The sequence below is a fragment of the Chiroxiphia lanceolata genome, chromosome 30 (genome assembly GCF_009829145.1).
Source record: "Chiroxiphia lanceolata isolate bChiLan1 chromosome 30, bChiLan1.pri, whole genome shotgun sequence".
In the NCBI taxonomy this organism is placed as follows: Eukaryota; Metazoa; Chordata; class Aves; order Passeriformes; family Pipridae; genus Chiroxiphia; species Chiroxiphia lanceolata.
This window is the reverse complement of record NC_045666.1, coordinates 2,097,930-2,121,052: the sequence shown is the minus strand read 5'-3', so window position 1 is coordinate 2,121,052 and position 23,123 is coordinate 2,097,930. Positions and strand designations below refer to the sequence as shown.

Genomic DNA, 23,123 nt, shown 5'->3' with positions numbered 1-23,123 from the left:
TCACTGAAGGCAAAGGTGAGCGTGGGCTGCACGGATCCGACCCCGGCATTCCCACCCGGAGGACCCCGGGGTCCCCCCCGGGTGCTGGCAGGGAGCCAGGGGGGCTCCTCAGGCCCCACGGGACGTCAGGATAAAATCAAGGAAAAAAGGTTGTTTCCTGGGACTCTGAGTTCGTTGTTTTGGGTTTTCCTTGCTCCTCCCCCCGCGCCGGGGACTGGGATCTGCACAGACCCCGCCACGCTCCGGGTGCTCCAAACACCCAAACAGAAACAAAACCAAAACTTATTCCACGATTTTGGAGATTTTTTTTTTTCTTGCTTGGCTTTTAGTGCTACTTTTTTATTTGCCAGATTCCAGCCCCGGGATGGGGCCGATGGGGCTGCTCATCCGAGTTTGGGGAGGGGGATCCTCGCTCCATCCAGGAGAGGGAGGGGAGGGGAGAGGGAAGGGGAAGGGAGGAGAGAGGGGATGGGAGAGGGGTGGAAGGGGAAATGGGAGGAAGGGAGAGGGATTGGAGAGGGAGGGGAAAGGGATGGGAAAAGGGTAGGAGAGGAGTGGGGAAGGGACAGGAGAGGGATGAGACAGGGATGGGAGAGGGAACAGGGGTGGGAGAGGGATTGGAGAGGGGACAGGAGCGGGACAGGGGACACATTTCCCCAAAGAACTAAGTTTCCAAGTGCCTGCAGCTGGGGAACAGCGACAACAAAGACACCCCCCAGGCTCTCCTCCTGCTCAGGGCCTGTGGCTCCCGGGAAGGCCGGGAAGGGCCGAGCCCGGTACATTCAGTGTTTGTCAGAGGGTCTATGGCTCAGAGCCCCTCGCTCGGGCAATGGCAGTGCAAAAACACCCGGGGACTTGAAATGTACTTGTGCTGTTGGGTTGGGTTTTTTTTTTGTTTGTTTGTTTGTTTTTTTAGGGTTTTTTTTAGTTTTTTTTTTCTCTCTCTCTCTCAAAACACAACTTCCCTTTGTCCATTCATTCCCTAGAAACGAACTTTTTTTTTTTTTTTTTTAAATTCCAACTGAAAAAATAAAGCCAAAGACACTCTCGTATCCCTCGCGCTGCTCTCTATCCCGTGGGATGCTAAAGGGAATCCAGACTCATGCTTTAACAAAAGTGCTTATTACTTGAAGCAAGTGCTTTGGACCAAGGGGGCGGAGAGAAACTTCCTTTTTCCAGAGGTTGGGACAGGGAAGGGGACGGAGATCCGGTGCCTGTGTGTTCCAAACCAAGAGATTGATCAGATTGAGGTGGGAAAAGCCGAAAAATTCGCTGCTTGGAGGGGCAGAACTGAGCGGGAATGGTCCAACTTTGGCATAAAGGTCCGAGGGAAGAAGGTTTGGGAGCCCACGAGGGGCTGGGAAGGGGGGAGCGGGCAGGGCAGCGGAAGTTTCCCTCCATCCCTCTTTACAATGCACCAGGGAAACCATCACAAATCTCGTTTAGCAAAATAATGCATTATTACCAAACACTTTGATTATTACTTAAATTGTCAAGCTGTGCTGTCAACGATACGATACAGCGTTAAAGGAGAACAAGACTGGGACCCCCAAGGCCACACGTCCCCTTCCCACCCCATTCCCTCCCCTCTGCTCCCAGACCACGGATGCGCCGCTGGAACCTCGTTTCCCTCCATTCTCGTTATTATTATTATTATTATTATTATTACTATTTTTAAGAAGACACAGGGGAGGGGAGAAAAAGCTCCTGGCTAAGAGGGAAGGACACAAAGCGTGGCAAAGGATGGAGAAGCCCTTACGGAGATCACATTGATTGTCTCGGCGTCGCTGAGCGGAGGGGACACGTCAGAGCACGGCAACAAGGCCAAAAGAAGGATCAGCTCTCTCCTCTAAGCAAGGGAACAGAAAACCACAACAATACTCCAAAACACAGGGAGGGGGGCTGGAGGGGGGGTGAAGGAAAAGCAGCATTTTCCGTGTGCTCTACGGAACGGTGGGAAAAGCCACGTTCAAGTGAAATGGTGCCGGATCCCGTCTCCCGACAGCCATGAGGCCACACCGAGGGCCACGGCACGAGGGGCACGGCCACGGCTCTCCCGGGGCAGGGATGGATTCCACGGAGACAGAGCATCACAGCCCCGCTCCGACCGATCCCTGACCCCGGGAATCGCTGCCTCGGCCCCTCCAGGTGCCTGGAAAAGCACTTTAGCCCTTGAAGGCAACGGCTCAGGACTTTGGCCCCACTTTCCTGCCCCGTGGGAAGGGGGAGGGAAGCAGCCAGGAGATAAAGTGATGCTTAAATTCCTCCCAGAAAGGGAAAGAGCTGCAAGAGGCGAGTGCGGATTCGCCAGCAATGTAAACAAGTCTCTGTTTCCAGTTCTCCTCCGTAGAATACTGAAAAGGATCTTCCAAAAGGATCTTTTGATTCAAGTTTCGTGAGTTCATTCTGGTTCCAAACTGAGGTATCCGGTGCAGAAAGGTCAACGCTTCCTTTCAAGCTGGAGGGGAGTGAGGAGGGGGACACATTGGGGATACTGTCCTAAAAGGAGGGGATCCAAAGGGAAGATCCCCCTGGAGCAGGCAGAGCTCTGCCCCTCAGAAGTGCCTGGCCCTGGCTCCAAGATCTCACCGAGGGCAAATTTGTTGAGTGCTTTGCTGAGTGAAGTGCAGGATGGGGGCAGGAGCACCGGGAGGGCCCCGGTCCCGCTCCCCCCTCTGGGACAAACTCCTCCGGGAAACGCCAAGAAAATGTGCTTATCACCCAAAGGCCAAGACTGAAACTTCATATTTGGTTCTAAGAGTTTGGCTTTGGTAAAAAGAAAGAAACAGTGCGAGGGGATCCTGCCCGTGGGGGCCGAGTGTCCCCCGGGAGCTCTCCCGGGAATGGTCGGCTCGGGCGCCCGCTCCACAACCTACACCTGACACTCCTCCCTGACAGGAGCCACCTTCATTTAGAAATCACCAAAGAAAAGACAAAAAAAGAAGTAATTTTGGTTACAGAAATGCCCTTTTCTCTCTGACACTCTCAGGGCTCGCTCAGTCCCGTCATGGGCTCTGTGGGAGACAGGGATGCTCTTATCCCTGCTCCCATCCCGGGGGGATCACACTGGGACACCCCCAGGGCGGCCCCAGCCTCGTGCTCCCCACGTGGGCCCGGCTGCAGTGGGAGAGGAGCTCGGGGGGGGACGGTGGTTCCTGAAATTCCAGCCCGTTCCCGGTCTCTGCATCCCCGTCTTTGGCTTTGAACAGACTCGTGATATGGAGGAAAACATTGTTTTTTGATACTGTTACAGTAATTCAGAAGGAAAAACAACAACAAAAGGAAAAAAAATCAACGGAAAAAAACAACAGTGCAACATTCTCGAATGCTTCGAACCTGCAGCATAAACAGGATTTCTAAAATTAAAAAAAAAGGAAAAAAAGGAAAACCCAAACCAAAAAACAACGATCCCACCCACATCCACACGTGCCACAAAACCTGCCAGGATGCTGCATCCGAAAAAGCAACACAGACTTACTCAGGGTTGTGAATAAGGACTCAGAAGTGCATTTGTTTCCTTAGTAAAGGCTAAAACATTAAATTTTTTTTTTATGGTTTTTGTTGTTTTTTAAAGGTAAATGTTCGTTTCTCTATAAATAATTCTCATCTCTTTTTAAAAAAACAACCAGCCAACACTGACTCTCGCATGGAAACAGCCACACAAACCAGGGAAGGGAAACTCAAAGCAGAATCGTTTTAGGATCTGACAATTTGCCAAGGAAAAAATCAAAACCAACAACTAACAGAATCCCTAAAGTGCCTGGTGTGGGGAGGAGGCTCCAGTGGCGCATCCGTGGCCGGGCTCGGGCAGCAGCACCCGTTTTTCCCTAGAAATGAGCTGCCAAAAGGATATTTTAGTGTCCCCAGGTACAGTAGATCTTGGTTCAAGTGTTTGGACTCGAAGGATGAGAGGAGGAAAGAGCGACTCCGAGAGGAGCAGTGACAGCGGCACTTGGCCAGGAGCTGACCCCCACCCCGGCCAGCCATTCCCAAATTCCCACCCCCCTGTCCCACCAAGAGTTCAGGTTTCCCCATCCCAGCCGGATGGCAGCCCCGGGGGCATCCCAGCAGGGCGGGAGGCTGGCACAGGGCACCGGGAAACACCGGGAACGGCTCCACCCCACCCCGCAGGCTGGGGGGAAACCGGCGGTGGGTGGTGGCACCTGCCTTGTCCCAGCCCAAATCCTGCCTCTTCCGCCTCCTGCCCGGCCACCGAGGGGACAGAGAGGATTGGGAAGGGGCAGGGGACGGGAAGGGCACTGCCAGGAACAGCTTTGGCACCGCACCGGCACCCGGCGAGAGGGGGAAAGCGCCGAACTCTTGGCCCGCCGGGCCACGCTTGGCCTGCCCAGTCTTGTTCTCCTTTAAAGTGCCCTATATTTATAGAATTTCTAAATAAATATAATAAGATATTAGGTCACCCATAGTTTAAGCTACTCCGAGTAACAGCCGTCCAGGCCGATGGCGTTGTGCCGGTCCTTGGTGTAGGGGCAGGAGCTGCCGTTGGGGAGGGCCCCGCACGCCGCCGTCTTGGCCGCGATGCCGCAGTTCTTGAGGAGGTTGAAGCTGAAAGAGCTGATGGCGTCCTTAGGTGGGAAAGGCTTCATGGTGGAGAGGATAAGTGCCAGGCAGTCGGCAACGTCCTTGTTGGGGGCGCACGCCAAGGCTGGGGTATGACCTGGAACGAAGGCGGGCGTGAGGGACGGGCCCGGGAACGCCGCAGTCGGGGCTGTGTGATGGGGGCCAGGACACAGAATCGTGGAATGGTTTGGGGGGGAAGGGACCTCAAACATCATCCACTTCCAAACCCCCTGCCACGGGCAGGGACACCTTGCACTAGACCAGGTTGCTCCAAGTCCCATCCAGCCTGGCCTTGGACACTCCCGGGGACGGGGCAGCCACAACTCGATCTCTTTGTCTTTACCAATATCTCAATTATCCAATATCTCAACAGACCCCTCTGGGCACTGTCAATCCCTGTGATTGCAGGAACCACTCTGAAGTGTGGCAGGACCAGCAAGAGATGAACAAAGAGGCTCGAGAGCACCTGGGATATTTACCACAGCCTGGAGGGATTCCCGCTCTGCTGGGAGAAAAAGCTTCTGGCCACAACCAGCAGCTTCTGCCAAGGTGGAAGTGAGTCACAGATGGGCTGGGGCCTGGCAGGAGCCAGGGAGCACCAGATGGTGCACAGGGGGGAAAAACCCCACATTTCAAACACCTGTGAGACCTGGAAATGCTTTCACAGGGAGTGGCGCGTGCTCCCGTCCTCCCCAGGCCACGTCTGCCACGCCACGAGCTGCTGAGACGTGTGGAAATCCTGATCCTGGCTGAGTGGTTCCTGGGCATCCCCCACCTCCCAGGGATGCTGAACCCCCCCGGGGCCCCCCAGGACACCCACCTTCTTCATCCACAGCCAGCACGGTGGCCCCGCGGCTGAGCAGGGCCTGCACAACGGAGGCCAGTCCGTTCCGCGCCGCGATGTGGAGCGGCCTGGGGAGAGGGAGAAGTGGGATGAACCCGCCACAGAGACACCTGCCTGGGGCACCTTGTGCCAAAGCACAGGGTCCTGGGAGTGGCTCCAAGGGCAGAACTTTGCTCTGAGCTCACCTGCTCCCAGAGCAGGAGCCGAGCTCCCACCGCCTTTCCCAAGGTATTCCCCCCGCTCCCAGCAGAGCCCCGGCCGTGCCACGGGCACCAGCTGGGCAAATACTCACATCTGCAGAGCACTGTTACTTGCATTGATAAGGCCAAGGTCTTGGGTTTCCCCCAGGATCAACAAGGCACACTTTTCATGGCCCTGGGAAGGAGACCGGAGGGTTTAGTGCAGGATTCCCTGGGATATGGAAACATTCCCTAAACCCAACCCTCTAACACGGGGCCCTTGGGCAGGGCTGGAGGGGTCAAGCTGCTGCCCCCTCTGCCTCCTCCTCGGTGTGGACCCGCTGACCACGAGCCTCCTGCTCCCACCATGGAATCATGGAATGGGTTGGGTTGAAAGGGACCTTAAAGATCAACTTGTTCCACCCCTTGCCACGGGCAGGGACATCTTCCACTAGCCCAGGTTGCTCAGAGCCCCATCCAACTTGGCCTGGAACACTGCCAGGGATGGAAGTGATCCTGGAAACTCAGAGAGGGGCTCCCCAAGGAAAATATAGATGGGTCTGTGCTACCTGAGCTGCTCAAAACCCACCCAGGTGTGTCAGGGCAGGCCCAGGGCCCTCAGCTCTGCTGTGGGGCACGAGTAGGGGGACAACCCTTCTCACGAAGGTGACAAGGTGACAGTGACAGCAATCCCAGCCATCTCCCTACCTTGCTGCAGGCCAGGTGAAGAGCTGTGTTCTTGTTGACATCCAGCACAGTTATATTTGCTTTTGCTTGGTACAGCAGGAACTCTGAAACGAAGGAGAGGTGCTGGTGAGAGGAAGCCACGCAGAGCCCAGCAACAGCCCTGCTCCCACGGGATCTGCTCGTGGAGGAGGCACAGGGAGCCTCACAGCCCACCCCGGGGAACCCAGCACGCACCCACTGCTGCCGTGTGCCCGTTCTCAGAAGCCACCATGAGGGGGGTCCTGCCCAGCTTGTCCGCCGTGTCCACCTCGGCCTGGTGCCGCAGGAGCAGCTGTAAACCATGGATGTTGTCTGCAAAGGCAGCAGCGTGAAGGGGTGTCCTGGGAAGACACAAAAAGTAGGTCAAGAGGAGGGCACAGCACCCACCTCGGGGTGTTTGGGGACAGCAGAGCCCCTTGGAGCCAGGGGAGATCATGTGGAAGTCACTGTGGGAGGCACAGCAGCACCGGGGATGAGTGTGAGCTCACCTTCCTTTGGCATCTCTGCTATTAACAATCTTGGCACCTAATGCTTCCACCAGCATTTCAGCAGTGCCATCCTGGTTGTTAATTCTGAGGGGGGATGAGAAGGGAAGTTAGAACAGGACTGAGCAGCACATTCCTGGGGCTCTGACACAAACAGCAGCTGCTCTGGAATTGTTTGGGGTAAAACACCCCTTCACCTTTCTTGGTATTACTCAAGGAAACACAGAAACATGTCAGACAACAGCCCTGCCCATCCCTCTGCTGCTCCAGGTCCCAAGGACACCCCAGGTCCACCCCGTTCTCCCCCTTCCTCTCCCCTCCCCAGCTGCTGCTGCCCAGGACGGAGCCCCTGGCAAGGGGGGCAGGGTTTGGAGCTCCTCCACTTGCACCACAAATCCCCAGTCCCACATCACGGGGCTGGGAAGGACCTGGGGCAGGTCCCAGGTGTCACTTACACTGCACAGTGCAATGGAGTAAAGGGGTTTCCTTCTAGGTACGCAAACGGGTTGTGTTCAAGTAACAATTCAAGACAATCTTCATGCCCTGAGGAGAGAGGGACAGAAATGTGTCAGCACTCGGCCTGTGGGTCCTTCCCGGACCCTTCTCCTTGTTCTCCAGCCCTTTCCCCAGCTCCATTCCCAGCTCTGGACGTGCTCCAGCCCCTCAATGTCTCTCCTGCTGAGAGGGGCCCAGAACTGGACACATCCTCAGCAGTGCCAAAGAGCTGCCCAAGGAGCCACAGGCTCAGACGAGGTGCCCAAACACTCCCAGTCCCCAGCACAGAGGCAACAGGTCCATTTCCTCACTGGCAGCAGAGCTGCTGCACTTCAGGAGGTTTCTAATTCCACACATCTCCTGAAGGAGCCACAGCCACACCCCTGGCTTCCCTCCGGAACAGAGACATCCCTTCCTGCTCCTGTGTCAGTTCCACTTCCCCACAGTCATCCCATAAATCCAGCACCCTGGAGGAACCAGCCTCTTCTGGAATAGCTCCTTTCCCATTTTGATCCTTTTTTAAGGGGCTTGGCAGGGAGAGAAAAACTCCCTCCCAGCTTTGTGCCATCCTCTCCAGCAGGAAGTCAGCGCTGAGCCGATGGCTCCCAAAGCAGGGGGAGGCTCTCCCTGGTCCCCCCCAGCCCCTCCTCACCACTGTAAGAAGCCCAGTGCATCGGTGAGTAGCCGCTGTAGTCCACCACGGAGTCCAGGGGGTCAGTGGAGAGGGCTGCCTGCAGCAGGGTCCGCAGGATTTCCAGGTGCCCACACGCCGAGGCAAAGTGGATCGGGGTCCGGCCCTTGAAATCCCGACACAGGACGAAGGCATCGTGGTCCAGCAGAGCAGCCAGGCAATCCTCACAGCCTGTCACAGCCTGTGGCCAGGAGAGAGGACCAGAGGGTCAGTTCCCCCCCTGGAATCATTTAACAACATATTAACACTTTTCTTCCACAGTTTCCTTCTCAAGTGTTGTGTGTCCAGAAGGAACGCGGGCACTTTCCCTGGGGACTCTTGCAAACAAAGAAACCACCGGCCTGGCCTCCGAGCAGCCCCCACACAGGAGGCCAAGCAGCAGCTCCAGGGCCCCCAGGGACACACTCACCCCTCGGTGCAGGGCAGTCCTTCCCCTCTTGTCCGCTGCGTCAGCCGTGGATCCCTTCTCCAGCAGGAGATGGACACAGTCAACGTGGCCGTTCATGATCGCCAGCATCAGCGGGGTTCTGGGGGGGGAAAGGCAGCAGGGAGGAGGGTGGGCTTGGAAATCAGCCAGGTCTGAGTACTCCCTCTCTCCCTTGCCTCTCCCACCTGTGCCACACAGACCCCAAAGGAACACCCAGACAGACTCACTGGCCGTGGATGTCCATGACGTCGGTGATGTCCGCCCGCTCCCCGCTGTCTATCAGGAGGTGCAGGGAATCCGTGTTCCCGTTGGCAGCTGGAGACAGGGACGAGGAAAGGAGTCACCCACACGCACGGGTGGGCCCCCAAAACCAAAGGGAGGGGCTGGTGCCCCTTCCCTCACCCCAAACAGCAGCTGGGTGACGGGGCATCCTCAGCTGCAATGGCACCAACGGGCCCCGGTCACACTCCCTGCCCCGTCTGCCCTCCCTCACCTGCAGCGTGGAGAGGGGTCCACTTCCTCTTCCTCTCCTTGACCAGCGCGGACGCGCCGTGGCTGGTGAGCACCTCCACGCACTCGGTGGATCCCCGCTCCGTGGCGAGGTACAGCGCTGTCCGGCCCTTGTGGTCCCGCACGTCCAGGTTCACCAGGGTCTCAGCAAGTGTCTTTAGGGCTTCACAGTGACCATTATAGGCCTGGCACAAGGCAGACCGTGCTGGAGCAGTGTCTGCAGAGGCTGTGCCCGGGAGTGTCCCCCAGGCACCCAGAGCTGTCTCCCCCGGGCACCCAGAAGTGTCCCCCAGGGATAATTCCTGCCCCTGAGCCTCTCAGGGCAGGGCTGCTCCTGCCCAGCCACTGGGCCTCCTCTGCATTTGAGCTCTACTCAAAACCCTTGCCCACTCCCACCCCTGCCCACACTCCAAACAGCAGCACCCAGACAGTCCTGGAAAGATCAGAGTTTAACAGACAAACTAAAGGCCTTTGACCAATGGCCTGTGGAGAAGCTGCTCCCCCACCACCGACACCTTCCCTCCTCCAGCCACCCTGGGCACCTCTCCAGGACACAGCAGGAGCTCAGGCCACCCTGGGCACCTCTCCAGGACACAGCAGGAGCCCAGGCCACCCTGGGCACCTTTCCAGGATACAGCAGGAGCCCCCCCAGCTGTACTTACAGCTAAGTGCAAAGGGCTGACTGGAATGGTGCTTTCCACATCCTCCAGGCAGTTAAAAGACATTTCCAGGAGCTGCAAGAGCAACAAGACAAACTCCTAACTGATCCATAACTGCCCTGGGTTCCTGGAGGCTTTGACATGCACCCTGTCCACCAGTAGCTGCAGAGGGGTCAGAAATCTTGCTCATCTGCTCGAATTTCAGGATGGGCCATTCCCTAACGTGGCTCTGAGTGCTGCAGAGGCAGCAGCAAGTCCCCACTAGTCCAAGATTTCCTGATTTCCTCTGCCCACATAGCTCCAAGAAATCCCCACACCTGCCTCTGGCCAGGTAACACAGCTCCTTCCTCTCGGGCATCTCCCTCCAGCCCAGATCCTCCCTCCATGGCATTCCAACAGCTCCCCAGGTCCCCATGACCAACCCCACCTCTTGGACAAACACTGTGGTGCCCAGAACATGCATTCCTTGAGCCACACCCGGGCACCACGGGCGTGACAGGTTCTTTGACAGGTTTGCCCCCGTTCCTGGCAGCACAGAGGGTCCCCCCAGCCACTCACCAGCTCGAGGTTCTGCCTGTTGCCGTAGGCGGCCGCGTAGTGGACGGCGGTGTAGCCCTGCTTGTCCCGCAGGGAGGGGTCGGCACCGTTATCCAGCAGGAACTCCAAACAACTGCAACGGGCAGGAGAGGGGAGGTGAAGGATGAGGAGTGACTGGAGAGGCAGAGCTCTGGGGGGAACACCCCGAGCAGGTGCCGTACGAATCCCACCCGCACACGGAGCAAACGCAAATCCCACTGGAAGCAAGGACCAGGTTTGCCCCGGGAATCACATCAGCAGATGTTTCCTCTCTCCAAGGCACTGCTGCTCCAGAGCAAGGGATTCCAAGCAAAGTGGGAATGGGCAAACACCAAATCATCGTGTCCCAGAGCAAAATAAGACATGGCAAGAGATGGAAGACAGTCAGGTAATATATTCCATGTATTCATCTTCTTATACTCTCCCCTGAGCATCTACCTCTGGCTGTTGTGGAAAACAGAACATGGGCCTAGACTGAGCTTTGCCCTGACCCAACACAGTTCTTATGCCTTCTCTTCAAATACAAGAACTAGGGGAGCAAATTCCAGGGGAGAAAAAGGTAGTGCTTCTTCATGTAATACATCATTAGCTGCAGAACTACTTGCTGCAAGAAGGTGTGGCTGTTAAAAGTTTAGAAATACTTTAGAAGTTACGCAATTCTGGACTCACAAGAACGCCTCCTTCAGCCTGGACTCCTTCAGTGGCTCCTCGTCAGTGTCATGGCTGTTTCCTGAATGAGTCTCTGCTCTGCAAGGCCACGGACCCCCATCAGTTTGTTGGTTCCCCCCCCGTGCTCCCCCTTTTCGTGACCCACCGAGCGCCAGCGGCAGGAGGCAGCCAGGGGACAGCAGAGTGTCACCACCCAGCCCCAGTGCCCCCAGTGCCACCCCCAGCCCCCAAACAGTCACCTCCTGTAGGTGTCCGAGGCAGCAGCGTAGTGTAAGGGGGTGCAGCCTTTGCAGTCGGCCTCGTTGATGCTGCCTCCTGCTGTCACCAGTGTCACCGTACACTGGTAGCTGCCATTGGCAGCCGCGTAGTGCAGTGGAGTCCTGGGAAAGGGACAAGGGGGATCAGCACAGGTGGGGAGACTCACCCAGCAGCAAGGCAGGACCCGGGCAGTCACCCCCCACCCGCTCCAGTGCTGAGCTTTGTCTGGGGGGCAAAGCTGGGCCCCTGGGGTTAGAGGGGTGATCCAGACACAGCAAAGGTCTGAGGACGTCAGAAGGAATCTCTCCATGGAAAGGGTTGTTAAACATTGGAAGGGGCTGCCCAGGGAGGTGGTGGAGTCCCCACCCCTGGAGGTGTTCAAGGAACATCTGGACGTGGCACTCAGTGCTCTGGGCTGTGGGACAAGGTGGGAGTCAGGCACAGGTTGGACTCGACGGTCTTGGAGGGCTTTCCCAACCTCGAGGATTCTGGGATTCTGTGAATGTCCCATCCCAAACCCAGGCTCGCTGTGCTCCAGCTGTTTCAGGACCCACAGGACACTCACCTCCCGAATTTATCTCTCCTCCTCAAGTCAGCACCGCTGCTCAACAGCAAATTAAGACATTCAACATTCCTGCAGGAGGGGGGAGAGGATTTAGGCACAGATCAGAAAGGAAAACAGCAGGAATGCAAACTCCTCCCAGTGCAGACAAGCCAGCCCGGACGTGCCGCAGCTCAGTCGGGTTTGTCACCTCTGGGCAGCGCAGGAGCCGCAGCCAGGGCTGATGCTGCACACACAGAGCTCTTCCCTGCTCCAGTAAATAACCCTCTGCACTCCCTGCCCGGCATGGAGCTCCCAGCCAACCAGGTAATTACAGAGAGACATCAGTGCAGCTGACAGGCTGCATTTATGCTACCAAAAAGCCCCAGGATTCCTGTCTCTGTGTCACCATCCCCATCACCGGGGCAGGGTGACAGCGCTGCGATGCCCAGGGACAGCTCTGGGAGAGGCTTCCATTTCCATTCCCGCTCTGAACAGGTCTCTGCCCTCCCTCAGAGCTGGGAGCAGCACCCAGGGGTCCAGCTCCCCCTCGTGCCCCAGTCCCCAGCAGCGCTCACCCTCCGGAAGCAGCAGCGTGGAGACAAGTCCTCCCGAGGTTGTCAGGCGTGTTGATGTCGAAGCCTGCAGACAGCACGTGCTCGTTGCTCAGCGAGGACACGATACTGTACAACTGACCTGGGGGGCAGGAGGGGCAGGGGGTCAGCGGGGAGCTCAGGGGTCACCCCAGTGCCCCGGCACAGGAGGGTTTCAGGCCACTCACCTGAGGAAAGTAGCTTACGACAACAGTCTGAAAATCCGAAGAGAACAGCTAAGTGCAGAGGGAACATGTCGTGGATCCCACGCCTGCAAGGAGAGGAGAAGGGAGTCAGGGTGGGGCATGGATTCTGTGTGTCCAGAGAAGGGAAAGGAGCTGGGGAAGGGGCGGGAGAACAAGGAGAAGGGGCTGGAAAACTGAGGGAGCTGGGGGGGCTCAGCCTGGAGAGGAGGAGGTTCAGGGGGGACCTTCTTGCTCTCCACAACTCCCTGACAGGAGTGGGGAGCCAGGAGGGGTCAGGTTCTGCTCCCAGGGAACAAGGGACAGGACAAGAGGAAACGGTCTCAAGTTGTGCCAGGGGTGGTTTAGGTTGGATAATAGGGAAAATTTCTTCACTGAAAAGGTGAAGGCACTGGCACAGGCTGCCCAGGGAAGTGGGGGAGTCACCATCCCCAGAAGCATTCCAAAGGGATATGGATGTGGCACCTGGGGACATGGTTTAGGGGTGAACATGGTCCTGGTTGACAGCTGGACTCGATGACCTTAGAGGTCTTTTCCAACCTTAATGATTCCATGATTCTGTGATTCTATAGCTGCATCCTCCAGTCTGGAGCAGGGGGAGGAAAGAAGGGACCTGCCTTACCTTGCAGTGTCAGCACCATTCGTCATCAAAGTACTAATTAGCAGCTCGTGGCCGTATCTAGCAGCAACGTGGAGGGGGGTATTGCCGTATTTGTCAGCACAGTCGATCTCACTGCCTGGAAGGGAAAAGTCAAGGGCTTTGCCAGTGTTCCAGCCTGGAGCAGCCCTGGCTGTTCGACCCTGCATTCCCATCCCAGGGACATGGCTGACACCTCGAGTCCACCCAGCATCCTGCAGGAGAACTGCAAACTGCTCTCGGAGCCCAGAGCCCACCCGTACCCTGCAAGCCCTGGGCATCAGATCCCCCCTTCCCCCTGAGGGGATGGTTTCCAGCCCAGAGGGCTCTGCTGAGCCCTGGGGTGTCTGCCAAGCCTGAGCCCTCTCACAGCAATATTGTCTTTCAGGCTGTGGCAGTGGGAATGTTGTTTGCCTGGAGCAGCTCTGACCCGGCTGGAATTTCAGTCCCCTGGTCTGCACTTTGCTGCCTTTGGGCACAACAGTCCCTGCTACCCCCAAGAAGCACAGGGTCACCAACACCAGCCTCTGGAGAAAAGGAGGCTCAGGGGGGACCTTCTCACTCTCTACAACTCCCTGACAGGAGTGGGGAGCCAGGTAACAAGAGAGAGGACGAGGGAACAGCCTCAAGCTGTGCCAGGGGAGGTTTAAATTGAATGTTAGGAAGTAGATATTATCCCAGGGCACTGAAGGAGTTTGAGTGATGACTGCAGAGGTCTTAAACCCCCCGAGCAGACTTGCCAGGAGGTCCTCGAGGCACAAGAAAAGTCTGGGATAACCCAGGGCTGGAGGAGCAACCACTCACCGTTCTGGATGAGGATCTGCGACCGCGTGAACCGTCCGTGGATCGCAGCCATGTGCAACGGGCTCTTCCCTTCCTTGCTCTGCCAGAGCAGAACCAACATCACACCAGTGCCACCCCACCAGCCTCCCCGAGCTCCCGCCTCGGGCAGTGAGCTCCTGCTCCTGCTCCTGCTCCCAAAGATTCCAGACCTGAAAGTTGACGTCGGCCCCGTTGTTGACGAGGATCTCCAGGCACAGGGCCCCGTTGGTGGAGACGGCAGCGAAGTGCAGGGGGGTGAAGCCCTTCTCGTTGGGCTGATTGACGTTGGCACCGACGTTGACCAGCTCGTTGGCCACGGCGTCCTGGCCCATGTAACAGGCGATGTGAAGTGCAGTGTTACCGAAGGAATTTGGTTCATCGATCTGCGGGAGCAACCAAGGCCAGAGGATTTGGGGATTCAGGAAGGAAAAAAGGCAGCTGAGAACCACCTCGAGCTCCTGCCACCACCCAGCACCCTCTCCTGCTCCCGTCTCCAGCCTGGCCTGCACCTGAGCACCACCCTGAGCAGCTGTGGGGGTCTTACCTCAACCCCCAGCCTCAGGAGGTGACGCACGACCTCGATCTGGCCGCTGGCCGCCGCCGTGTGCAGGAGGGTGTAGCCCTTCTTGTCCTTACACATCACGTCAGCTCCCCGGGCCACCAGCAGCTTCAGAACCTCCAAATGCCCTGTCCAGGAGACAGTGGTAAGAGCCAGGGACCCCAGAAAACACAGGTTCTCTGGGGAGCCCCACCATCCCGAAAGGTGAATCCAGAGGGAGCAACGTGGGAGAGGAAACTGGAGCGATGCCTGTGGGGAAAACCCACTGTGCTGGTTTGGGCTGGGGCAGAGGTGATTTTCTTCCCAGTGTCTGCAATGGGCCTGTGCTTTTGGATTTGTGCTGAACACACAGGGTTGATAACACAGAGATGATTTTGTTATTGCTGAACTCACACAGAGCCAAGGCCTTTCCTGCCCCTCGTATGGAGGGGCTGAGGGTGTGTGGGAGGAGACACAGCCAGGACAGGTGACCCCAGCTGAGCCAAGGGATATTCCAGACCATATGACATCATACTCAGTATAGAAAGTGGGGAGAGAAGGAGGAAGTGGGGGGGACATTTGGAGTGCTGGTGTTTGTCTTCCCAAGTCACTGTTACGTGCGACGGGGCCCTGCTCTCCTGGAGGTGACTGAACACCTGCTGCCCATGGGTAGCAGGGAATTAATTCTTTGCTTTTCTTCCCTTGTGTGTGCTGCTTTTGCTTTCCCTGTTAAACTGCCTTCACCTCAACCCACCAGCTTTCACCTCTCCAATTCTCTCCCCGATCCTGCCGGTGGGGGAGCGGGCGAGCGGCTCTGAGGGGTTTGGGGGCTGCCTCGGGGTGGAACCACGACACCTACCCAGGAAAGCCGCCCAGTGGATGGGCTGCCGGTCCTTCTTGTCACAAGTGCTCGGGCTGGCCCCTTTGTTCAGCAGCAGGTTCACCATCTGCACGGGGAGGAGCGGTGAGAGGGGCCAGGCCCTTCCCGCCCCGGCGCGGGGAGGGGGCGCGGGCCGGGCCCCCCCCGCCTACCTCGAGGTGGCCGCTGTGCACGGCGTGGTGCAGCGCCGTGCGGCCCGTGCGGTCGGCCACGTTGACGGTGCTGAGCAGGGGCACCAGGGCCTCCACGCACTTGGTGGCCCGGTTGGCCGCGGCCACGTGCAGCGGCGTCTGCCAGTGCTTGTCGCGGGCATTGACGTCCGCAGAGTGCTTCAGGAGGAGGTGAAGTGCCTTCTGCGGGAGCAGAGGAGAGAGGGGGGCTCTAACCCGGCCAGCAGAGCCTGGGAGGCCCCCAGGTCCTCCTCGTCCTTCCAGAGCCACACCAGCCCCAGAGCCAGGGCGGGCTGAGCCGTGACTGCTCCACGCGCTCCGGTGCGGTGGCTTCTCCCCACACCTCAAAGGAAAGGATCTGTTTGCTCCCATGTCCCCAGGGACATCCCCAAGACACGTGTGGCTGTTTCAGTACGTTATCACAGAGAGGTAGAAACAGCATGACAGAGGCTCCAGGAACAAGCAGAGAAGAGAGAAGGGATCTTGCTGGTGGGAAAGGTCCTGGGGGTGCCGGTGACAGCGGCCGGACGTGAGCCCAGGTGTGCCCAGGTGGTCAAGAAGGCCAGTGGCCCCCGGGCTGTGCCAGCCACGGTGTGGGCACAGGCCCAGGGTAGGGACTGTCCCCCTGTGCTGGCACTGCTGAGGCCCCTCCAGGGCTGTGCCCAGTTCTGGGTCATTGAGGGGCTGGAGCGTGTCCAGAGCTGGGAACGGAGCTGGGGAAGGGGCTGGAGAAAACCCCGAGCCACGTGATTAATGGGGGTGGGTGTTCACCTGTGACTCACCAGGGATGACAAACGTGACCCACTGACCTACATGTGACACTCATTTCCCCCCGTTCCTGTGCAGGCTCTTGGCCCCTCATTTTCGGTTTCACCTCCCCACGGCACCACCTGCAGCGATCCCAGCCCCATGGATTACTGCCCTGCTCTTTGCTCCCAGGCCTGGAGCGGCACATGGAGCCAAGAAACACCAACCCAGCAACCCTGGAGAGCGGGCTCCAGGCAGGGAAAGCATTTTGGGAAGGCTCCTCTCAGGAGCTGGGCATGCCAGCGCTGGCAGAGCCCTGTGCCAAGCACCTGGGGAGGAACAGAAGGAGGAAGGAGACACTCCAGCACTTCCCAGGCGGAGAAGCAACGAGAGTGCCCAGATTCCCAAATTCCCAGACAAGCAGCACGAGCTCCGTGTTTTAGGGACCCACAGGGACTGTCCACACATTCCCAAAAAACACCTTCTGGAGGGGTTTACCCTCATGTTCCATCCCGGGTCTCCTGCTGATCAGAATTCCATGGGTGGTAACTTGCCCCGCACGTCACTCAGGGCTTTGGATCTCCTGGCTCCAACCAACAGTTCCTCACTCTCCAGCAACTCAAACCAGGGCAAAGTTAAGTGGGATGAAGTTAAACCCACAAAAGATAAACACCGGGAAAACCTTCCAGCAGGATCTGTTGGAATCAGCTCCTGAGAGACAGGGTGAGAGCCCCAACATCCCTCAAAGGAATGCAAGGCTGGAACAGACAAAGCCCTGGGGAAGGGGTGAAGGCAGGGAGGAGAATGTGGGGAAAACCCATAGGTTGACTCCTGCAGGATGGAGGGAAGGGAACCAAGGGGGGTTTTTGTTCCAGCTCCCATCTGCAGACTCTGAACTTTGCATTCGGCCCCTTCCTGCTCTAATGAGACCCCCCATCTCAGCCCAAACCAGGCAGGGTGGGAAGGAGGAGGAGAAGCACAGCCCCCTCCTCCCAGAGGGAGCAGACAGAGCCAGAGGCCCCTTCCCAGGGCACCCACCTCGTGCCGAGAGGCCGCGGCGCGGTGTAACGGGGTGAGCCAAACCGTGTCCTTTGCGTTCACATTAGCACCTGGGGGACAACAGAACAGGGGTCAGGGAGGGCCCACCACCCCCGAGGCCACTCTTCTGCCTCTCTTTGCTGCCCAGAACTCCACACACAGGCAGGCAAAAGTCCACACAGGGCAGGCAAGGGCACCCCAAGCTCTGCAGATGGAGCTGAACATCCCAGATCCTGTTTAACGAGCCCTCGGCAAAGAATGTGCCCAAGTCTCTCCCTGTTGGGGTCACACAGGATCACGGCAGCCTCGGGGTTCCCTCACTCCACAGTGTCCTGAGGCTCCACATGGTGAGGAGCAGAGAAGGAGACTCAACACTCAGCACACAGGGCCCAAGCACTGACTGTGTCCAGAGAGAAGCGAAGGGCAGATTCATGGCAAGTGACACAACCCAAAATTGAGCAAAATCCCCTGGATTTTGGCTCTGGCAGCAAGTGGAACTGCTGCTCTGAGCACCCTGCTGTCCGAGCTGTGCATCCTCCTCCTCCAGCACCTCCTCCAATGCCACACACCCCCCTCCTGGCTCCATTTCCACCTCGGCTATTTCAGTTCCAAGACACTTCTCCGCCTGAACAAACCTCTTAGGATTATGGCAACATTCCCTAATCTTACCCTGGCTGCAACCTCGCTGGATTAAGCGTGAGCACACGGTTGGAGGGTGACCAAACCCTGTCTTGCTGCACCCCCGAGGCCAGGGGGGATCAGGGGCGTCTCCAAGGCAGCGCCTGTGCCAGATCCGAGCCTGCTCCGAGCCCCAGCCCTCACCTGACAGGATTAGGAGCTCGAGGATTGCAACATCTCCTATGTAGGCAGCAGCATGGAGCGGTGTTCGGCGTTCTTGGTCCTTGGGGGGAAGGAACAAAAACCACCCGTGAGATTGGAGGGCAGGGAGAGGGCTGGGAGATCCTCCTCCTCCTCCTCTTCCTCCTCCTCCTCCTCCTCCTCCTCTTCCTCCTCCTCCTCCTCCTCCGTCTGCCCCGATGCCTCCCGTACACCAACACTGTGCTGTGAGAGCCTGGAGCGTGTCCAGAGCTGGGAATGGAGCTGGGGAAGGGGCTGGAGCACCAGGACAAGGGGCTGGAGAACTGAGGGAGCTGGGGGGGCTCAGCCTGGAGAGGAGGAGGCTCAAGGGGGACCTTCTGGCTCTCCACAACTCCCTGACAGGAGGGGGGAGCTGGGGGGGGTCGGGCTCTGCTCCCAGGGAATGAGGGACAGGATGAGAGGGAATGGCCTCAAGCTGTGCCAGGGGAGGGTCAGGTTGGACATCAGGAGGAATTTCTGCATGGAAAGGGTGCTCAGGTATTGGCAGGGGCTGCCCAGGGAGGTGGTGGAGTCCCCAGGCCTGGAGGTCTCCAGGGAAGGACTGGATGTGGCACCCAGAGCTCTGGGCTGGGGAACAAGGTGGGGATTGGGCACAGGGTGGACTCGATGATCTCAGAGGTCTTTTCCCACCCCAAGGACTCTGGGATTCTGTACGTGCAGCCTCTCAGGAGGCAGAATGGGGGGAAACTGCTCAAACCCAGGACCCTCCTGCGTGCTGGGGGTTGCACAGCCCTCTGGGGCTCTGTGGGTGCTGGGCTGTAGCTGTTGGTCAGAGCAGAGGAGACCTGGGACAGGCTGTGAGAGCTCCAGCCACTCACTCCACAGAATCATGGAATGGTGTGGGTTGGAACGGACCTTAAAGCTCCTGTTCCACCCCCTGCCATGGGCAGGGACACCTTCCACCAGATGAGGTTGCTCCAGGCCCTGTCCAACCTGGCCTTGGACACCTCCAGGGATGGGGCAGCCAACACCTGAGAGGGGAAACCCTTCCCAACACCTGGCAATGGAAACCCTTCCCAGGATCTGATCTCGGGATGGGAAGGAACAAGGAGTGCCAGGTGAGGGACAGGAAGGATTTGGGGAGAGCTGGGTGAAGGATGGGAAGGATTTTGGGAGTGCTGGGTGAGGGATGGAGCACGAGCTCTCACCAGTACATTGATGTTCTCCTTCTGATTCAGCAGCGACCGAACCTCCTCCACATCCCGGTTGAAGATGGCTTGGACCAGAGGAGGCTGCAAAGGAGAAGGGAAACGAGTCTTGATGGTGGCACCACACAGAAGATGTGAGAGGGAGGAGAACTTGCAGTGTTTCCACGTGCCAGAGGCTCCACACCAGCCTGACCCAGCTCCAGGAGCGAGTCCCATGCCCGGCCCACCAGCAGCACCCGGCAGCTTCCTCACCCCTGTGGCCCAGCCAGCACCAGGGACCAGTTTTCCAGCCAGCAAAGACGCTTTTCTTGGTTGTTCATCGAGAAACAGAGCAAGGAATCATTGGAAAAGCCTCCCTGCTTCCCAAGGAGCCCAAGGAGCAGCACTGACCATGCACAGCTGAGATCTCCACACACAGCACCCAGTACCTGTTCCCAATCATGGGAACAGGTCCAGCTCCTACCACCCAAAATTTGGGCACAGCCAGAAATCCCTCTGGTAACGGAGCCCCAGCCCAGGTCGGAGCTGCTGGAGCCCCTCTGCTGCTGGGACAGGGCAGTGGGAAGGTGCTGCCCAACCTCCGGGCACCACCCGCGATCCCTGAACCCCATTTCCTCTTTCCAGGCCTAAAAATGCCATTTTCCCGAAGAAAAATGGGAGCAGAGGCTGCTCTTGGGCTGTTCAGCACCCAGCACGTCCCCACTTCAGCCTCGGAGCTGCTGCAGCTTTTGGGATGGAGGGTCCTGGGGGCTGTGACCTCCTGCAGCCCCCCAGCTCTGCCCACCCCCCAAAGGCTGGATTTAATGTGGAAACCACTGAGCCCCACTCTTCTCAGCCTCTCCAGCAGACACCGAGCTCTGTTTGGAAGTGACCCCTTCCCATCCCTGCCTCATCCCAAAATAAGGGCACTTAAACCCAGGGAACACATCCTGGGCCAGGGCAGCGCCTGCGTCATCCCCCTGGAATGCAGCAGCCTCGGCATCACTTGTTAGACAGTAAAAAAGGGGGGTTTTTTAACCAAAAAAAAAAAAAAAAAAAAGAAGGAAAGCCTGGAAAACCAGCGTCTCCGGCGGCGGCGCTGGGTCTGACACACCCACCCACCAGGGGAGAGAGGAATGTTTGGGTTATCCCGAAAAATAAAGTTCTGTTTAAATCAGAAACGGTCGCCTTGGGTCAGCCCCCTCCTCCTTCACCCCCTCATCCCCAGCCCACCCCCCAGGCTTCCAAACAGTGGGAAGAGGGGGGTCCGAGCTCAGGTCACTCCGGGGTCACGGCTCCAGTAATGGGACACGACAGAGTGGCCCAGGGAGCAGCCACCGGCCAGGTAGGGTGACCCTGCACCCCAGATGTGTCCCCAAAACCTGATGGGGATGCCCTGAACCCCAGAATCATCCCTAAAACACAATAAGCCAACCCTGCACCTCAGGGGTGTCCCCAAAATCTGATGGGGACGCTCTCCACCACAGAAGCATTCCTAAAACACGATAGGGACACTCTGCACACTAGAGGTGCCCCCAAAACCCGACAAGGTGCCCTGCATGCCAGGGGTGCCCCCAAAACATGATAGTGACACTCTGCACCTCAGAGGCATCCCCCAAACCTTATGGGCACACTCTGCACATCAGGAGCATCCCCAAAACCATGCTGGGGACACCCTGCACCCAAGGGTGTCCCAAAAAGCTGCTGAGCCCTTCCCACAAGCCAGAGCCATCCCCAAACCTGATGGGGACATGATGCACCCTAGGGGTGTCCCTAAAACTCAACAGGGACCCCAGGATCGTCCCCAAAACCATGATGGGGACACTCTGCATCCCAAGGGTATCCCAAAACCCGCTGGGGACACCCTGCACGCCAGGAGCCTCCCCAAAACCCGACAAGGACGCGCTGCACCCCACAGGTGCCCCCAAAACCCTACGGCGACAACCCAGCGCCCCAAGGGGAGACCCCAAACCCGACGGGGACAACCCGCAACCAGAGGTGCCCCCCAAAACTTCTCTGGGGCCACTCCGCACCCAAAGCGTGTCCCCAAACGCGGTGGGGGACATCCTGCACCCCGGGACCATCCCAAAAACCCGCCGGGGCGGCGGCGGGAGGCGCAGCGAGGCCGCGGGTCCCTCCCGGGGGTCCCGGGGGGGTCCCATCCCTGCGTTTCCCCCATTCCCGAGCCGGGGGGTCCTTCCCGCGGGTCCCGTCCCCGGGGGTCCCGGCCGCGCTGGGCCCGGCGGGCGGAGCGGGACGGGCGGTGACCCCCGGCCGTGCCGGGGCCGGGGGCGGCCCGGGGGAACCGGCGCGGCGGGGCCCGCGGCCTTGGGGCGGCGGCCGGGCCGGGCCCGGTGGCGGAGCCGGACTAGGCCGCGCATCCCCGGGCTGCGGTGGCGGCGCGGCCCGAGCGCGGCGGGAGGGAGGAGGGGAGGCGGGAGGGGAGGGAGGGCGCGGCGGCCGCACCTGGTCCGTGATGCTGAGAACCCCCATGTCGGGGCCGCCCTCAGCGCCCAGCTCCCGGCATCGGGTCCGGCCGCGGCGGCTCCGGCTCGGCGGCTGCGGGGCGGGGGGAGCGGCGGGGCCGGGCCGCGGGGATGGACCGCCCACCGCCGGGGGAAACGGGGGCAGCGGGCGCGGGCGGGCGGCCCGGGGCGGGCGGAGGGTCCCGGGGCGGCGGGGCCGCGGTGGGCGAGGGTCTGGGGGGTCGCCCCTGTGCCATCTCCCTCCTGCTCTGCGGGGTCTGCCCGGGGGGACCCCGTCCCAGGTGGGGGTCCTGGCGGTGCTGGGGCTCCCCGGGCAGCGGCTCCCCCGGTGCAAACCCAGCCCGCGGCCTCCGCACCGGGTGAGGGTTCCGGGGGTCGCCCATGGGCCGCCCCCATCCCGCTCTCCGGGGTCTGTCCGGTGGGAACCGTGTCATCGGGTGGCTCCTGGTGGTCCCTGGGCAGTGGCCTCCTCCAGGACAATGCGGCTGCCCCGGTCCAGGACCACCCTCCGAGCAGGAGGGTGGTGGGAGGGGGTCCCGGGAGTCATCCCTGTGGCCCCTCCGTCACACTCTGGGGTCTGTCCAGCCGGGCCCCCATCCCTGGGTGGCTGTCTGTGGTCCTGGGGCATCAATCAGGCGCTGGCATCGCCCCTTCCCTTGGCCACAGCTGCCCCCGTGCTCGGCTCGGGGCTGCCGGGGCAGCTCCGTACCAGGGACAGGGACAGAGTGGGGATGGGGCAGCTCTGCCCGCTCAAAGTCCACACGCCCACCCCCAATCCCCACTGCCACCCCCACAGCTGCTCCAGGGCAGCACAGGTGACAACGGGCTGGCTGCAGCTCCCTGCTGGCTCCTGATCCCTTCCCAGCTCCGAGCTCTGGGATGGCATTCCCTGCTCGGGAATTGTGTTCAGTCAAGGAACTGGTGGTGTCCCTCGCAGCACTGGGCCGTACTGGGAGGCACTGGGCTGTGCTGGGCTGTACTGGGCTATGCTGGGCCGTACTGGGAGGCACTGGGCTGTACTGGGCCACACATTTCCCACAGCCACCGTGAATTCCTGCTCTATTGGCTCCTCTGCTCAGCTCGGAGTGGGACCGTTACCGGACACGGCACCGGGGGCTCCCCGTCCCCCTCCGGACCCACCGGGGACACACGTGCGTGGCGGGGCCGGGGGTCCGCCGGGACCCAGCGGGTCCGTCCCAGCCGGGGCTGCCGGGGGGTGTTCGGGCCACAGGCCCCGCGGTGCCCGGTGGGGCCCGGCCTGGACTACACTTCCCATCGTCCCCCACGCGCGACCGCGACTACAGCTCCCTTGGTACCCCGCGCGGGGGGTGTCGCCCCGTGACGTACCTGGCGCTATGGCGA

At 59.4% G+C, this 23,123-nt stretch overlaps 1 protein-coding gene across 2 annotated transcripts; it reads right to left on the bottom strand.

Moving 5' to 3' along the window:
• Positions 1-898: 898 nt before the first annotated feature.
• On the bottom strand, positions 899-23,013 carry ANKRD52 (ankyrin repeat domain 52). Of its 2 annotated transcripts, none has more exons than XM_032713453.1 (28): positions 22,949-23,013; positions 19,297-19,381; positions 18,092-18,170; positions 17,270-17,340; positions 15,467-15,667; positions 15,294-15,381; positions 14,441-14,583; positions 14,067-14,279; positions 13,879-13,957; positions 13,060-13,174; positions 12,423-12,505; positions 12,220-12,337; positions 11,666-11,734; positions 11,082-11,222; positions 10,843-10,920; positions 10,156-10,267; positions 9,601-9,672; positions 8,922-9,123; positions 8,656-8,743; positions 8,411-8,528; positions 7,963-8,182; positions 7,271-7,358; positions 6,819-6,902; positions 6,526-6,671; positions 6,313-6,395; positions 5,718-5,800; positions 5,402-5,493; positions 899-4,678 (listed from the first exon to the last, which is right to left on the bottom strand). In XM_032713453.1, the coding sequence occupies exons 6-28, from the start codon at positions 15,379-15,381 to the stop codon at positions 4,434-4,436; spliced, it is 2,760 nt and encodes a 919-aa protein (XP_032569344.1). In that variant the 5' UTR covers positions 15,467-15,667; positions 17,270-17,340; positions 18,092-18,170; positions 19,297-19,381; positions 22,949-23,013; the 3' UTR covers positions 899-4,433. The 2 variants fall into 2 exon arrangements, with proteins under 2 accessions (XP_032569344.1, XP_032569343.1); XM_032713452.1 differs by lacking the exon at positions 22,949-23,013 and adding an exon at positions 21,742-21,846 and having other exon boundaries at positions 19,297-19,380.
• Positions 23,014-23,123: the final 110 nt, after the last annotated feature.